The sequence below is a fragment of the Camellia sinensis genome, chromosome 5 (genome assembly GCF_055761805.1).
Source record: "Camellia sinensis isolate YWXY chromosome 5, ASM5576180v1, whole genome shotgun sequence".
NCBI classification, from domain to species: Eukaryota; Viridiplantae; Streptophyta; class Magnoliopsida; order Ericales; family Theaceae; genus Camellia; species Camellia sinensis.
This window is the reverse complement of record NC_138965.1, coordinates 35245075-35262740: the sequence shown is the minus strand read 5'-3', so window position 1 is coordinate 35262740 and position 17666 is coordinate 35245075. Positions and strand designations below refer to the sequence as shown.

Sequence of the window (17666 nt, the reverse complement as noted above, 5' to 3'; positions counted from 1 at the left end):
TGTAAAGTTCGAAATAAATGATATTAGAGTTTGGTCACTCAATAGTCTCTAAGAAAGTAAGAACATATCATGTCCCACTTAATGTAAAATTTTAGTGTGTTAACATTACTTTTCAGTATTTTCATAAATTTTACTTGGTGATGATAACAGTGATATTATGATTTTAGTGGTGGTTGTGAAATTTCACATTTAAAAATACTAGCTGTAAAATTGTATTGTACTATGTTAATCTTAATTTGAACAATAGAATTTCACTATGTTTTTTTTTTTTTAGAATTTCATAAGTAATTTTAATAGATCTCAATAAAAGAATTCTAATCAAATTTATTTGAAATGGACAATTGTATCAAGCATTATAGATTTTAAAGTTTAAAAATAAATTAAGAATATTTTGATCTACCGCACATTCTTCGTTTGTACTTTGTGGTTGGTGTAACAAAGTTAGAAACTTTTGCCAAATGTCTCTTTAATTTATTAAAAGATAAGTATAATTTATTGAACACACACAGGAAAATGAGTTTTCTTCATAAATTAGTGTCCATCATATGACCTTAATCTTGTTAATACAAAATTTATAACAATAAGGATACATAATTTATAACGATACGTTGTTTATAAATATAATAAACATGCCAACAAGGGTAATATTATAATAGGAGGAATTAGATCACAGTAGGACAGAGGAAAAAATTATAAAAATATGTGAGGTGCAAGCGATTTTATAATGGGGTGTAAGTGAGAAGCTGTGGGGTGCAAATGTCACTTGCACTTTACAATGTTTGTGTAGAAATTTTTTTTTGTCCCACCGGGATGTAATTCCACCTATTATAATTAGGGTGATCGTGGATCGAGAATTAGGCAGATTGAAAAAAATCAATATGCATCTATCCATTAGTTTGACGGATGCGAATTGAGCGAGCCGTGCAAGTTGGTGGATGGATGCGATTGGTTTGGCAATTTGAACTTTACAAATTTTGAACATTTTTTTTGAATTATGATTCATAACCTTTACAATCTCCAATAACTAGTAATCTAAAAAAATATATATATTATTTGTCTATAATGGGTCATGGCACCACACATGCATATTTTGGACGTATTATTTTTCATTTTCACAAAAATATATATGTTAGGATTTTAATCCTAAATGTTTTAGTGTTTTGGCAATACCTCTCTTAACAAAATTTAAAATCATTTGTGTTGAGTCAAAGTAAAATGTGAAGAGAAGATTTGGACTCCAGATTGTCAAAGATTTGAAGATAATGGTGATGAATCTTTAGAAATTGAAAATGGAAATCTTGGGATGCTAAATGAGGCCGTTTGTCTCAGCCTTTTGGTGGCAACACATGGGTGAAGAAATAGAGCTTCACACGTGGAAATTCTTTGTGAATTTTGTTGAATCTTTATTTGATGACTAGCATGAGCATAAGTCATCCCCCTGGCTATTTTGTTTAGTATCACTCACAGCTTTTTCTAAGTATTCTCTCATAAGCTCTTCTGAATATTTCCAATCTTAAGAGAGTATATGTCTTTGAGAGATTTATTTTTGAGAGAAAAACATTTTGGGAGAGTTTGAGAGAGAACTTGTAGTGAAGATTATTTGTATCTCTTATTTCCTTGATGATTCATTAGTCTTAGGTGTTTCAGGCTAATAATCAAGTCTTTGTAAAAGTTCTTCACGTCTTACAAAAGTGAACTTTCTTGATGAATTCTAAGATTGTAAATTTCGGTGGATTTCGAAATCATTGGCTTCGTGGCAATTCAACAACTATAATGGATATCTAGTGGAGATTGTAGAGGTACATGTAGATTGAGCAAAGTTGTTTGCCGGTTAGTGGACTGGTGTGCCTGGATTGGCCTTTGTAAGATATTATTCTTTCTTTCATTGTGGATTACTCGTCTGGCCAAGGGCCCGTGGTTTTTTATCACAAGTTGGTGATTTCCAATCGTGATTTTTCCACGTAAAAAATATCTTGTGTTGTGGATTGTTTTTCTCTTTCTCTCTCTATTTCTCTATATTGATCATGGTTGCATTCCAGTGTCAGTGGCCCTGTGGCTGGAGAGGCTCTAGAGAGACTTTCTGTGGAGAAGTGGTGGCGACGAATTCAGGTATCACTTGGTTGATTGGGGGAGGATTTGTCAATCTAAGCAAACAGGGGGTTTGGGGGTTCAGCGGTTGATGACTTTTAATCAAGTGTTGTTAGGGAAGTGGTTGTGGTGTTTTGCTTCGGAGCTGGATCGATTTTGGTGAAGGGTGATTGCTTCTAAGCTTGGTTTGGGTAGGGGGGATTGGATTACTAGGGATGTGACTGGTACCCATGATTGTGGGTTGTGGAAAGGGATTTGGCTGGGAATGGTGGAGTTTTGGAGGTGGGTAGGATTTCGGGTGGGGGACGGGGTGAGGGTGAGGTTTTGGAAGGATAGATGGTGTGGAGAGATTTCATTGGCGACTCGGTTTCCTTTGATCTTCACCATTGTGGTTGATCGGGAGGCTACGGTGGCGTCTTATTTGGGGGGAGGGGATGTGGTGGTTTGGGATATTCACTTGCGACGGCAGGTGCAAGATTGGGAGGTGACTCAATTGGTGGAGTTGTGGAGTTTCTTGTATGGTTTGGGTCTTACTAGGGTGGGGTCCGATGCTGTGGTGTGGACTAGGGTGGGGGCTAAGGGTCAGTTCACAGTTTCTTCATTCTATAGGGGTTTAGTTGGGGAGTGTGGTGGGATGTTTCTTTGGAAGAGGTGTGGGTGTCGGGCATCCCGTCTAAGGTGGCTTTATTTATGTGGACAACTGCTTTGCGGTAGAATTTTACTTTGGATAATTTGATCAGGCGTGGGCATGTGTTAGTGAATCGATGCAGTATGTATTGTGCTGGTGCGGAGTCGGTGGATTTTTTGTTTTTGCAGTGTCTGGTAGCCTCGCGATTATGGGGTTTTATTTTCTCACTCTTTGGGGTTGTTTGGGTTCAACCTCGAGGGGTGTTGCATATGCTTTGGGCTTGGCAGGGTGCTCGGATTGGTTGTCGACGGAGGCGGCCGTGGGTCTTGGTGCCGTTTTGCTTGATGTGGCTTGTATGGTTGGAGCGTAATAAACACACTTTTCTTGAGGTTTCTCATGATGTCCCTTGGTTACAGAATCGACTTATTGTAGTTCTGTATAGTTGGTTGGAGAAAATAGTTGATCCTGATTTGTTTGCTTTTTTAGATTTTCTAGATGATATAATTGGGTAGTGCTCAATATCAGGTTTCCCTTATGGAATTCCATTTTGTATTTGTTGCATCATCTTGATGCTTTTCTAATAAATTGCTTTATTTATCCCCCCCCAAAAAAAAAAATAATAATTAGATTGCCTAAATTAATAATCACGTTAACACGGGACGCATCTAGTTTTTCTAAAAGAGTTTTCCGCACAAATCTAGATTTTTCAATATATTTTATTATTTATACTATATATTGTTACTTGTTAGCTGTTTCTTTTTCTTTTTCTTTTTTTATTTGAACTTCAGGTGGATCGGGTTTATGGGGGTGCAGAATAGTTGATCTGCTATCTAAACCGTATTTGCAGATTTTGAAATATTTCATTCGTATCCATCCGCCGAAAGACAAGCACTCACCCAAAATCAATTGGGTTAAGTCAATTTGGTCGGGTTGGACAGGTTGAATGGATCCATGATCACCCCTAATTATAATATACACTTCTTGAAGGGATACATCATATGCAAGTTATGAGACTTTATGATACTTATATTGCGAAGTGTCATAACCAAATTATTTTATGTCATAATTTAATGAATCATAACAAAACAGTTTTTAGGCATAACTTCTTCGTTCATAACCAAAATTATAACCACAATAGCTCATAACTAATACCATAATGTGTCATAATCAAATCATAAATAACACCATAATGGATCGTAACTAAACACTACTTGAAGTGTAACCAAAATAACAATCGCAATAGGTCATAACTAAAGTTATATAACCAATACTATAATAAGTCATAACCAAGTCATAATCAACACTACAATGAGTCATAACCAAAGACTACAAATGTTATAACTAACGGTATATGATACACCTAATTTTTGTGGTGTTCAATATAGAATTTCCCTGGAAACTACCAAACAAAATCTATAATGACACATAATTTATAACCATATCCTTGTCTGAAAGAAAAAGGCAAATATTATCATCATGCAAACTAACAAACATTGCCAGCAAACTTACTACCAAGAAGAACATGGGTGAGAATCCAAGCCTCTCTTGAAATCTACTAATTGTAGCATATATAGAATTCTCATCAGAATGAATCAGTAAATCACATTTTCTTTTCTCAATACAGCAGAAAATTGAGGGATGATTGCTTAGAACAGAAAATAGTAGCTTATTTATAGAAAAATCACATGACTTCGCCTACTATACACACCATTTGTACATCAGTATTTTGATTTCGTTTCACTTTTCCCTTCTTCCCTTCTTTATAGTCTACCAGACGAGCAACAAGCCTAAGACCGTCCAACAAAAGAAAGAAAAGCCAATAATTCATTACAATACATAGTTTGGTTCTTCCCACATGGTACAAACATCACAAAGCACACATGTTCTACACGAAAATGCTCAATAAGACTTACCGTGGCACTAACTTTTAACGTGCCAAGGCCCTGCTATAAATACTGAGGCTTGCTTCGCTACAAGGATGGTTGCTAGTCCCTTCAAAACCAACTGAAGTGGACACCGAGTCAGCAGTAGGGTTCCAACCGGCAATTTGCATGATGTTCTCAATCTCTTTTACCACCTCACCCATTGTAGGCCTCGCAGCTCCTTCTTCTTCGACACACCTCATTGCCAAATCCACAAATTTCTCTAAACCTTTCAGTGCGGTGCCCAAAATGTTTGGATCGAGAATCTCATGAAGATCGTATAGATCCTTTGCCTTGTCCATTTTTTGCCTCGCCTCTAGTACAATGTATTTGCCTTTCTCAATCGGCTGTTTCGCAGTTATCAGCTCAATCATTAGCACTCCAAAGGCATAAACGTCACTCTTCTCAGTCAACTGTTGGGTCATGCAATATTCAGGATCCAAGTAGCCCTATACCGATAAAAAAAAATTCTGCTTTTTAATCCAAAATACTAAACAATATCATGGAGCTTCAAAGAACTCAAACTATTATCCTCCGGGGTCCACTCCATAAATTTGTTTAAGATATTTTTTTTTAATCAAAGAAAAAAGGGAAAATATCAATAAAATGGGAAGTAGAAAAAGTAATTGCAAATTCATGAAAGTACAACTGATTTCCATTTTTTTGATATTTTTCCCAAGATAAAATGATGTTCATCCCTTTTTACAATGAATGAGACATCCCATGAAGAACAGAACAGCAAGAAGAGGAAGAAAGGCCAGAGCCTAAAAAATACTCTCAATAATATGACTCCAAACTAAGAACCCTAAAATGAATTAGGAAAACAAATCCTATTAGTATTTGGAAACTAAATCAATACTTACTTAGTCCCTAACTAAATAATAATAATAATAATAGAAAGCTACCAATTACATTTATTGTACCAAAAAGAGTTCAGACCCACAGGTTTCACCCTGGTTTCTGATAAGTGCTTGAATGTTTACATTTAAGCCCCCCCTAAAGTGCATTGTTAAGTTTTCAATCCTAGTTATTTGATGTATTCTAATGCACTTTTGAATTTTTTTGTAGGTGTCTGAGCTCATGATGCTAAGATGCTATTAATTTGGAGATTTTGAAAGTTTGATGGAACATACAATTGAAGCCCAGAGTCTGAGTGCTTGAGCACTTACATTGCTGAAGAGAAAAAGATTCAGCGTCCGTGTGATTGGACGCGACGTGCTCTAGCACAACCTGTTATGCATTTTATTATTTTTAGGATTGTTTTTAGCACATATAAAAAGCGAAGCTAGTAGTTTCTTTTGAAAGGGGAGGATTTTGGGGCCTCAAGTATTGGGGAGGCATAATAGAGAAGAAAGAGAGAGATCCAGAGAGCTTTTCATGGAGATTCAATTGAAAACTTTGGATTCCTGTACCATGAGTGGCTAGACTTTCCATCTTAGGGGTTGATGAGACCCCAATCAAGTAATTAAGGGTTTATATTTTCTGCATAGATTTGATTTATTATGATGATGATTGTATAACATTTATAGATTTTCATGCAAACAAGTTCTTTATTCAAATTCGTATGTATTTAAATTTTGTGATTTTAAATACATAGTTATATAATGATATTTCTTTGCATATACTGAAATCATCGAATGAGTCATACTTAGGGAAGATAAGGCATACCTATGACCGTAGTTTAGCATAGGCGCTTTGTGCCAACCGATGATGATTCATGCTCGTGATTTGAATGTATGAATATTCTTGAAGATATTATTGGGGCTTGTAACCAAAATACAACATTATCCTTGTAAGAGTGATTTTTCATGAAGTGAATCAATAAATCCTAGTTAGATAGCTGTCTGGTGAGAAGGGTGAGTGCTTCAGGGGGGAAGGGGATGGAGGTGTCGCGTCTGACAGAGTGGGCAAATCGCACGTGGAAGATTAATGGGGGAGTACATGTGACGTTGATTGGTGGACAATGTGTTGCTCGCCTTTCCGTTCAGGGTTGACGCTTCTCGGATCCTCGCCGACCACTGGGTCGTGGAAGGGAGACCTCTGCTACTTGAATGGTGGTCACCGATGGCTTTGTGTGTACAGAGTAAACATGCCTCTTCATCTCTGAGTCACTGGGTTCAAATGTTGGGTCTTCCAATGCATCTTCGTGGAGAGCAGGTTTTTCAAGAGATCGGCGATCGTTGTGGTGGCTTTCTAGAGGTTGACGATGAGTGTCTCTAGCTGTGGAGACGCTCGGCTATGTTTGCATAAAGGTTTGAGGTTCAAAGAGAGGTGCTCCGGCAAAGGTATGTGTTCAGTGGGGGCAGTGGCACTACTTTTTACCTGTTTGGTCAGAGGTAGGCCCGGTGGTGGAGACATGGGAGTCGTTAGAGTTGGATTCTCATTGGCAACCATGGATGGTAACTCATGATTCGCGACGCAATGAGTCCCAAATTACACGGCGTGATTTGAGGACGAAGGATCTCCGTTTCCATGGTGGACGCATTGGTCAAACCCAGGTTTGGAGGCCCAAGGGAGTGAGGCTATGAGGCGGCTAGAAGTTGGGCCAGAGACAAGTGGGGTCTAAAAATGGTGATGGGCCAAGTGGTGTTGAGCCCAAAGGGATGGGTTCAAATTGTCCAAAGCAGAGACAAATGAGCCAAGTGATGGATGGTGGGCCAGCTTTTTGTGACTCAGGCCCTTCGTCGAGTGGGCCTAAGGCAACTAATGGGCTTAATGCCCCAGTGGCTCAAATTTCAGTATGTTGCATCAAGGTTTGAATCCAACTTTCATGGGTCGGGTCGGGTCGGGTCGCAAGATGACTTCCGTAGGTTAAGTGCAGATGCGAATCAACCTGTTGTGGGTCAAGACAAGTCGATAGAGGGAGACGATCGGCGTCAAGGGTTAGAGACGAAGTCTAGGCTGGAGTTGGTGGTTCGCCGAGATGTCGTTGATAAGGTTTCAGGTCAAGGCTAGTGTCGGATGTTGATGGGGCTAACTCTCAATCGGAGAGCTCGGCTTTTGAAGAGGGAGAGGTTCATACAGAGGCGGAGGAGCATGGAGGTTTTTCGTGGGCTGATAGAGATGGATAAGGGGACGACAATGGTGGAAAGACAATGCCGATGGTGTTGCAACCCCTAGCTGTGGAGGATGGTTTGCTAAAGGAGTTTCAGGGGCAGACTCACATTGTGCTGGATGATGCTGGTGGGTTGGATGGGAATGAGGTGCCGTTGGCTGAGGCAGTGTTGGAGTGGGTGCTACAACGCATTAATGAAGTTAGTTGGTGTCTGGGTTTGTCTTTTGAAAGTCATGAAGATGAGGCTTTGCAGTTATTTTCGGCAGTGGAGGCATCATGGCAGCAAGGGACTCCTAGTAAAGGGATGGTTACGCCTTGAGTATCTTGGCATAAAGGGAATTGGGAGCTTAGGAATTTAGCATGCACTGTTAATTATGATCATGGAGTGAAGAATGCGGGACGGAGTTTTAGAACAAACCGTGGGGGACCACTTTTGTTGAAATGAAGTTAAAAATTCTATCTTGGAATGCGCGGGGTTTGAATGACAAGGACAAGAGGGTGGCGGTGAGGGCGGTGTTGCGAAATGCAAAGGCTGATGTGGTGTGCTTACAGGAAACAAAGATGGAGGTGTTAGGGGTGGACATGGTACGAGAAGAGTGGGGGGGAGATTTGTGGAGTGGACATATCTGTCGGCGTTGGGTACAGCGGGTGAGGTTCTTATTTGTTGGGACAAGAGGGTGGTGATTAGGGAGGAGGAGGAGGAGGAGGAGGAGGAGGAGGTAAGACGTTTTTTGTGTCTTGCTTGTTTCGGTGTGTGGAGGAGAACTTTCGTTGGGGTTTTACTAGGGTGTATGGTCCGGTGCAGAATTTAGAGTGGGAAATGTTTCTGGAGGAGTTGGAGAATGTCACGTTTCGATGGCATGTCTTATAGTGCATGGGAGCTGATTTTAATGTTGTTAGGTGGTCGACGGAGAAGGTGGGGAATACTCGGGTCTTGGGCTCAATGCGGGCTTTCTGTTCTTTTATAGATAATATGTAGCTAATTGATTTACCTCTCCAAGGGGGAAGCTTCATTTGGAATTTGTCTAGAATAAACCGATTTCTGATTACCGGGGAGTGGGAGGAGCATTTCTCGAAGGTTGTTCAGATTCGTCTTCCTCGGCCAGTGTCTGACCATTGGCCATTTTGCTTGATAGTAGGGGGATTTGTTGCGGTCCCACGCCGTTTTGTTTTGAGAATATGTGGTTGCAAATGGACGGCTTTTTAAAGTTGGTTCATGGATGGTGGAGTAGTTATGGGATTACTGGATTGCCTAGTTGTATGTTGGCTCATAAATTGAAATTGCTTAAAGGAGATTTGAAAAAATGGAATAAGGAGGTATTTGGTCGGATAGAGGCCCAAAAGGCAAAGGTGGTGTCTTTACTTTAAGCTTTGGATGAATCAGAGGCACAAGGGGGACTATCTGGTGAGGATGTGGTTAGAAAGGAGGCAGCTAGACAGGATTTTGTTTATATTTCCAGCATGGAGGAGGTTTGTTTTAGACAGAAATCTCGTTGTTTGAGGTTGAAGGATGGAGACCGAAATACGAAATTTTTTCATCAAATGGCCAAAGCACACCGTCGGGTTGATCAGATTAGCCAGATGCGGGTGGAGGGTCGACAGCTGTGTACGGATGCAGAGATTAGAGAAGGGGTTGTGGGATTTTATCAGTATTTGTTCCAACCCCAAGAGGGGACATGGCGTCCGGGTTTGGATGGGATTCATTCTGATGTTAGAACAAGCTTTTCCAGAGGAGGAGATAGTTGGGCTTTAAGGGCCATGAATGGGGATAAAGCTCCAGGACCGGATGGTTTCAATATGGCATTCTTCCAGCATTGTTGGAGCGTGGTTAAAGGAGATGTAATGGCGGCATTGGAGGCTTTCTTTGTGGCTGGACAATTTGAGAATAGTTTTATGTGACTTTTCTGGCTTTAATTCTTAAGAAAGGAGGGAGGGCTAAGGATGTTCGTGACTTTAGGCTTATTAGTTTGTTGGGGAGTGTGTATAGATTATTGGCTAAAGTGTTGGCAAATAGACTTAAAGGAGTTTTACAGAATGTTGTGTCTGAATCTCAAAATGCGTTTGTAGGGGGTAGACAGATTTTGGATGCAGTTATGGTTGCCAACGAGTGTGTGGATCCTCGGACTCGTCAGGGGCGCCTTGGTTGATTTGTAAGTTGGACATTGAGAAGACATATGACAACGTTAGTTGGGAGTTTCTATGGTATGTGTTGGATCGTATGGGATTTGGGGAGACTTGGTGCCAATGGATCATGTTTTGTGTTTCGACTGTGCGGATATCTGTTTTGGTCAATGGGACTCCAGCGGGTTTTTTCCAACATATCATAGTCTTCGGCAAGGGGATCCTTTGTCACCTTTGCTAGTTATTTTGATGATAGAGGCATTGAGCAGATTGTTGGCTGGAGCAGTGCATAAAGGTTTGTTGGAAGGTTTTGCTGTGGGATCTTTGTCTAGGACTCCTATTGGTATATCACATTTATTATATGCGGATGATGTTTTGATTTTCTGCGGTGTTGAAGTGGAGCAGGTGGGATATTTGAGATATCTTTTGCTTTGCTTTGAGGTGGTGTTGGGCCTCTGGGTTAACTTAAGGAAATCGGAGCTCATTCCGGTTGGGGAGGTTAATAGGTTACCAGTTTTAGCAGCAGTCTTGGAATGCAAGGTTTTGGTTTTGCCTGTGTTGTATTTGGGCTTGCCGCTAGGGGCGTCGTTTAAGGTGACAAGGGTGTGGGATGGAGTGGTGGAGCGTGTGTAGCATCATCTAGCGGGATGGAAGAGGCAATATCTTTCTAAAGGTGGAAGGTTGACTTTGATCAAGAGTGTGTTGAGCAGCATCCCACATACTTCATGTCTGTGCACGTTATTCTAGTGTCGGTGGTGCGGCGGTTGGAGAAGCTTCAAAGGGATTTTTTGTGGGATAGTGGAGGGGATGAGTTTAGGTATCATTTGGTTGATTGGGGGCAAATCTATCAATCTAAAGGTGTTTGGTGACTTTTAATATAGCCTTGCTGGGAAAGTGGTTATGGTGTTTTGCCTAGGAGCAAGATAGGTTATGGTGAAAGGTGGTGGCTTCAAAGTATGGGGTGGGAAGGGGGGATTGGGTTCCTGGGGATGTGACTGGTACTCATGGTTGTGGTCCATGGAAAGGGATTTGGTTGGGAAGGATGGAGTTTGAAATTGGGTAGGATTTCGGGTGGGTGATGGGAGGAAGGTGCAGTTTTGGAAGGACAAGTGGTGTGGTGGGGTTTTATTGGGGGACTGCTTTCCTTTGATTTTCAATAATTCGGTTGATCGGGAGGCAATGGTGGCATCTTATATGGGGGACGGAGGTGTCGTCGTTTGGGATGTTCAGCTTCAGCAACAGGTGCAAGATTGGGAAGTTACTCAGTTGGTGGAGATGTGGGGATTTTTGTATGGGTTAGGGATTACTAGAGTGGGGCAAGATGTTATGGTGTGGAATGGTGCGGGTGCAAAGGGGTGGTTTTCAGTTTCTTCATTTTATTGGGGTTTGGTGAGGGAAGTGGGAAGGGCTTTTCCTTGAAAGAGTACTTGGGTGCTGGGTGTTCCGTCTAAGATGGCCTTTTTCATGTGGACAGCGGCCTTAGGGTGGAATCTCACGTTGGATAACTTGCTGCGGCGTGGGCATGTCTTAGTGAATCGGTACTGCATGTGTTGTGCAAATGCGGAGTCGGTGGATCATTTGTTTTTTCATTGTTCAGTGGCTTCGTGGTTATGGGGTTTTATTTGTTCGCTCTTTGGGAGTGTTTAGGTTCAACCAAAGGGGATGTTGGATATGCTTCGGAGCTAGCGGGGTGCTCGGATTGGACGTCGGCGCCAATGGGTGTGGGTGTTGGCCCCGTTTTGCTTGATGTGGCTTACTTGATGTGGCTTGTTTGGTTGGAGCAAAATAGGCGAACTTTTCAAGAGGTTTATCATGGTGCTTCTTGGTTAGAGAGTCGTCTTTTGGTAGTTTTGTATAGTTGGATGGAGAGGAAAGTTGATCCGAATACGTTTGTTTTTTTAGATTTTTTGGATGATGTAATTGGTTAGGGTTTGTTTTGTCCCTATGTGGGGTTGCCTTTTGGTATTCTTTACAACATCTTGATACTTTCTTCATAATATTTGTTTATTTATCCAAAAAAAAAAAAAAATCTTACTTACAAGATTGGTGGTGAATTTAATAACCTTTGCACTTCCATATCTAAACTCAATTTTATATTGCTTTTGTTTATTTTTAGTTTTTAATTAATTTAGTCATCACCATTTGAATCTTTCTTGAATTAATGTAGGAATTATTCTGAAATTAATGTACACTTGGCCTCTTTGTCCCCGTTGGAATGATACCTGGTCTTAACTGCTATTTTAAGGAATAGTAGTTTCTACTTGGTTTTTAATATTTATTTTTGGTGGGAAAAACGACCCATCAATTTCCAAATTTGATAGTGGCCTTGTAGCCAATCAAGGGCTAAGTTATGTAGATAGCAGATGGTAGGTCTTATAAAATTTATGAAATGGTGTTACCTCCAGCACATAGTAAGGGATTGGACTGATAAAAAAGTAGAAAAATGTTCCAAGTCATAATGCACAATATCTTTCCATACTAAAGTTCATAATGAAAAAAATCCCCATTCTCCAATGTCCTATAGCTATTTTTTCTTCAAGATATTCTTCCATGTGATTTCTTCTTTTTCATTTTTTTCTCCCTCAACCAGCTATTAAAAATAAATAAATACATATATACATATATACACATATATATAGGGGGGTTTAAAAAGAAATGGCTGTTAATGGGCAAAAAAATACATGTTTTAATTTTTGTTTTCATTGAAACACAATAGGGGGCTTTAATTTATTTGATTTGGTTCTTCGTTTACCAATGGGATATGACTAGTTGAGACCAGCTTCATGAAAATCTCTCATAACTGAGAACTGACAACTTCAAGAACTGATAGATTTTAACTATGACTAAGATGCTTTGAAAATCTTTATCCAACTTCTAATTGATAGTAATTTTCTGTTCTTTCAAAACTAGGGTTTAGAAGGAAATTTACTGACCATTGTCCCCTTGACTTGAGTGGTAATATGATAATTTTCGCTGTAAAGAAGACTCTTGGACAGACCAAAATCAGAAACTTTTGCATTCAGGTATTCATCCAGCAAGATATTGTTTGATTTGATGTCCCTATGCATGATCGGAGGGTTGGCAAGCTCATGCAGATATTGCAAACCACTTGCTGCTCCAAGGGCTATTCGAAGCCGCCTCATCCAATCCAGCCTGATTCCAGACTTCCCTGTACATGTAATATGCACTTTAGTTATTACTTGTCAGTTGAATGCACATATTCCAAAAAAACATAGGGGTGGGTCTGTTAGTGCAGCTAACTCTGGGGATCCCTTTTTTAATATATTTTTTCCCTTTCCTTTTGCTAGGGGAGGTATGTGAAACATTCAAGTTTGAACTGAGATTTAAGAAAGATGAGGCTATAGCTTGGGGCTAACGTGGGATCCACTCAAGGACCTACGGTTTAGGTAAATATCTAATCATTCCCCGACTAGAGAAGTCATTTTTGGAGGAGAAACGTTTCTTTTCCAGTTTCAACGATAGTGAATCCCATATTCTACTCTTTCCTGATTTTCTTTTACTGGTTTTTCAACTACATAATACTCAGGTAAGGTATTTTGCTTGTACAAAGAGTGATGATGAACATGAATACTTGCACATAAAAAATTGTCATTATATTAATGGTAAATTACACTGACCACCCCTTAAGTCTGGAGAAAACACAGAAAGTCCCACAATTTTGGTATAATTACACCGATCTCCCTTTTTGTAAGGCTAGAATGATAGAACTAATGCAAATTATGCAAAGACACAAGGATAAACAAGAAAAAATATATATTTCAATGTAAAAGAAACGACATCATTTTTCCATCCTTATGACTAATGAATTATTGATGAAAAGGGGCCTAAATGTTATGTGAATTAAAACTTTAAGGGAACCCAATACAAGTACGTCAAAATTGTGGGGCTTGCTGTATTTCCTCTGAACCCCAACAGAGGTCAATGTAATTTACCCTTATATTAATAATATAGTAAACAATTGATGCACAAGAAGTACCATCAGTATCTATATTGGTGGAGAAGATAAGAAAACAAGTACCAGAAAGACTCTCCTTTAGTGTACCATTTGCAATATACTCATACACCAACACCTGTTCACCTTGCTCGAAACAGTAACCCACAAGGCTGACAACGTTCTTATGATGAACCCTGGACAGAAGCTCAAGCTCACTTTTGAATTCAAGACCACCTTGCATAGATCCTTGTGTAGCCCTTTTGATGGCAACCAGTTGCCCAGTGGGAAGAGTTCCTCTATATACCTGTAAATTAAATTGAAAACTGTGAATATGCAAGTTACACAGCACCAAGGAATACTTGGCAAAAAGAATATTCCAAGATGGATAAGAAACTTGTTACAGAAATTTATAAAATGGATGAATAATGCTCAAAATAAAAACTAGGGCAAAATTCACTTTACCCTTCCTTGGTTTTGGCTCAGAGCACTTCACCCCTATGGTTCAAATATAGGCAAAGAGCCCCCTTATGTTTTGGACTAAAGTGCAAAACTAACTTTGTTAACAACAGTGGCAAAACAACCTTCGTACCCTGATGTATATTCTCTTTCTCTCTTCTCAAATACAAATAATTCCCTAAACGCCTAATTAGTAGACATTAATCTGTGTTTGGGAGGAGAAAGATTAAGTAAACACCTAACCTTTGGCATAATGCATAAAGTGGTGGTCCCAAGACTTGAACCCATAACCTCAAGATTATTAGGTCAAGTCTTAACCATTGAACTAATGGTCACCCCTCCCTATCTTAATCACATATTTAACAAATTAAACCACATATTAACCCAACACCCTAATTCTATAATCTAATTTTAACTTTTAACCCAATTTATTATTTAATAACATTTTTACCAGATGGGAGTGAGAAGGTAGGGGGCTGGGAGGAGTAATGGGGGTTGCGATAAGGGAAGAGGGGGTCATGGGAGATGGTTGGGGAGGAGGATGGGATGTTAGGGTGGCAGGGTTGTGGAGAGAGGGCATGCTGGAGGGGCTGACGAAGAGCAGATGGATGCCGGCGTGGGTTAGGTATGGGAAATGGGGGGTCGCAATGAGGGGAGAAGGGGTTCTGGGAGGTGGTTAGAGAGGAAGATGGAGCGGCAGGGTGGCTGGACTGGGGAAGTGATGGCAGCGGGACGGGGCTGGGAGGGGGAGACAAGATGATAGCAGGGACTGGGGAGGGGAAACGAAGTGGTGGCGAGGCTAGGGAAAGAAGAGGAGTTGCAGGAGGGGGCAGAGGACAGTGGCCTGAGGTTGTTGATTTTTTTTTTTTTTTTTTTGATCAGCAACAGAAAAGATAAATTTTATTAAGGCTCATGGCCAAAAAGAAGAGAGGATAAGGCATCCTCAACAAGAAAGAAAAAGGAAGAAGACAACCAAAAAGAAACCAAACCAAAAGACAAAAAGACAACCAGCTACGACTATACAAAACAAACTGACACCCAATCTAAAGCAATCAAAAAAAGAGAAATCCCTCGGATCACAGGACTCTCCGAGGCCCAAAAAGACACCAAGTATCTCACTCTATCCCATAAATAATCTATATCCCAAGTTCCTCCTTCGAATACACGCCCATTCCTTTCCAACCATATGACCCAGAAGATTGCAAAGACTACACAACTCCAAAGAACTTTAGCCCTCTTCGACCTTCCAAAAACTTGAAAATCAAATAATAGCAATTGAGCAACTCCTTCAGGAGCCACCCACTGTACATTGCCCAAACCAAACACCCTATGCCACAAACGCCCTGCCACCGAACAGTGCAAAAAAAGATGATGTAGAGATTTTCCGCTTTTACAACACATTATGCACCATTGAGGATTAAGATACTACGAAGGTCTCCTTTTTTGCAATGAATCATTTGTCAAAGTGCCCCCATGAACCAAGATCCACATGAACACTTTCACCTTACAAGGAGCACATGCCTTCCAAATCTTTTTGTGAAACAGAAACTGAGGTACATGCGGAATATCAATGATTTTGTCCAGAAAGGATTTACAAGTAAAAGTGCCCGATGAATGAATATTCCAAACCCACCGATCCTCCAAATTTGGAGACAAAGAAACATTTTCAAGCCTTGACAATAAAGATATCAACTCGGGAACTTCCTTCTCATGAAGGTTCCGGAAAAAATTAAAATTCCACGAACAAGGAGCCAACGAAGAACCAGCCACGGACGCAACAAAACAATTATGAGACTGAGAAACTCTATACAGAAGTGGATAGGACACGGCTAAGGACAAAGAACCCACCCAAACATCCTCCCAAAATCTTGCCATGTCCCCATTACCCACCCTCACATAAATGAATTGGGACCAAACTGGATAACTATGAGAAATTGACTTCCACGGAGCACGCCCATTACCCCTAGAAACCATCTGAGAGTCCCTACCATTATCATGCAACCCATATTTACTTTAGATAACTGCATGCCATAGTGAACCACGCTCAATTGGAAATCTCCATAACCATCTGCCCAACAAAGCCATGTTCTAGCCACTATATTACCAGCTGCCAAACCCCCCTTCTCCTTTGGTAAGGACATCGTTTCCCATTTCACGAAATGATCCTTCCATCATCGTTCCCTTCCCACAGAAAATCCCTCATCAACTTTTCTATGGATTTTGCTACCTTGACCGGAATCTTGAACAAAGATATGAAATAAATAGGAATCCCACTTAGCACTGTCTTAACCAAAGTGTACCTAGCCCCACGGGACAATAAGGCCCTACTCCACCCTTCTAACATCTTACCTATCCTTTCCACCACTGGATTCCAAAACATTTCACCTCTTGGGTTACCTCCCAGTGGGAGACCCAAATACTTCATTGGAAATGTCTCTATCCCGCATCCAAGTAACTCAGCCACTCTCTGAATCAGGCTTGAATCAAACATTAATACCCGCTACCCTACTCTTTTCTAAATTAACCTTAAGACCTGAAAGTGCCCCAAAAAGCCTTACCGTTGAAAAAAGGTTTACCATTTGGCACTCATCCCCCGTAGAGAAGAAAATAGTGTCATCCGCAAATGGCAGATGCGACACACTAATCCTATCTCTACCGACTTGTAAGCCTTCAAATAGGCCTACCTCTTTAGCCCTATCAACCATCCTACCTAACACATCCACTACCAAAATGAATAGAAAAGGAGAAAAAGGATCTCCCTGTCTCAATCCTCACGAGGCCTTAAAACACTTCCCTGGTTTACCATTAACTATCACCGACATGTTGCAAGACACCAAACATCCCCTAATCGAAGATCTCCATCTCGCACCATACCATTTCTTGTTCATCACGAAATTCAAAAAATGCCAATCTACATGATCATACGCTTTCTCAAAATCTGCCTTAAACACAAGGCCTAACTTCCCCGATTTCCGACACTCCTCTACCACCTCCTTTGCCACTAGAACCACATCTAGAATCTGTCTACCTTGCACAAAAGCCCCTTGTGTCTGAGAGATTGTATCCCTTAAAGAAGATCTCAACCTTTTTGACAATGCCTTACCCAAAATCTTGTAGAGTGATGTAATCAAACTAATGGGTCTAAAATCTCTAATTCTAATGACTCCATCTCTCTTAGGAATCAAACAGATAAATGTGGCATTTGTACATCAATTAACCACCCCTGTCTTGTAAAATTCCATGAAAACTCTTACCAAATCCCCTTTCACCACCTCCCAGCAATCTTGAAAGACAACCATGGAAAACCCGTCTAGACCTGGAGCCTTGTCCCTTTCATACTCAAAAACTGCTTCCCTAATCTCCTTTTCCTCAAAAGGTCTCTCTAACCACATCGTACTTTCCTGATCAATAGGCTGCCACTCAAGCCTATCTATCCCAGGC

The 17666-nt window shown here is 40.5% G+C and overlaps 1 protein-coding gene across 50 annotated transcripts in view; it reads right to left on the bottom strand.

Moving 5' to 3' along the window:
• Nucleotides 1–4362: 4362 nt before the first annotated feature.
• Nucleotides 4363–17666, bottom strand: part of LOC114272984 (leucine-rich repeat receptor protein kinase HPCA1) — a 46506-nt gene continuing 33202 nt past the window's right edge. For 29 of the 50 annotated variants that reach the window (XM_082868591.1, XM_082868600.1, XM_082868557.1 and 26 more), the window contains 3 exons: nt 13812–14073; nt 12748–12983; nt 4363–5087 (listed from right to left, as the gene is read on the bottom strand). In XM_082868591.1, the coding sequence (XP_082724717.1) occupies nt 4644–5087; nt 12748–12983; nt 13812–14073 (942 nt within the window). In that variant the 3' untranslated portion in view covers nt 4363–4643. The remainder of the gene's footprint in view (nt 5088–12747; nt 12984–13811; nt 14074–17666) is intronic. The other 21 variants (XM_082868596.1, XM_082868601.1, XM_082868599.1 and 18 more) reach the window with 2 other exon arrangements.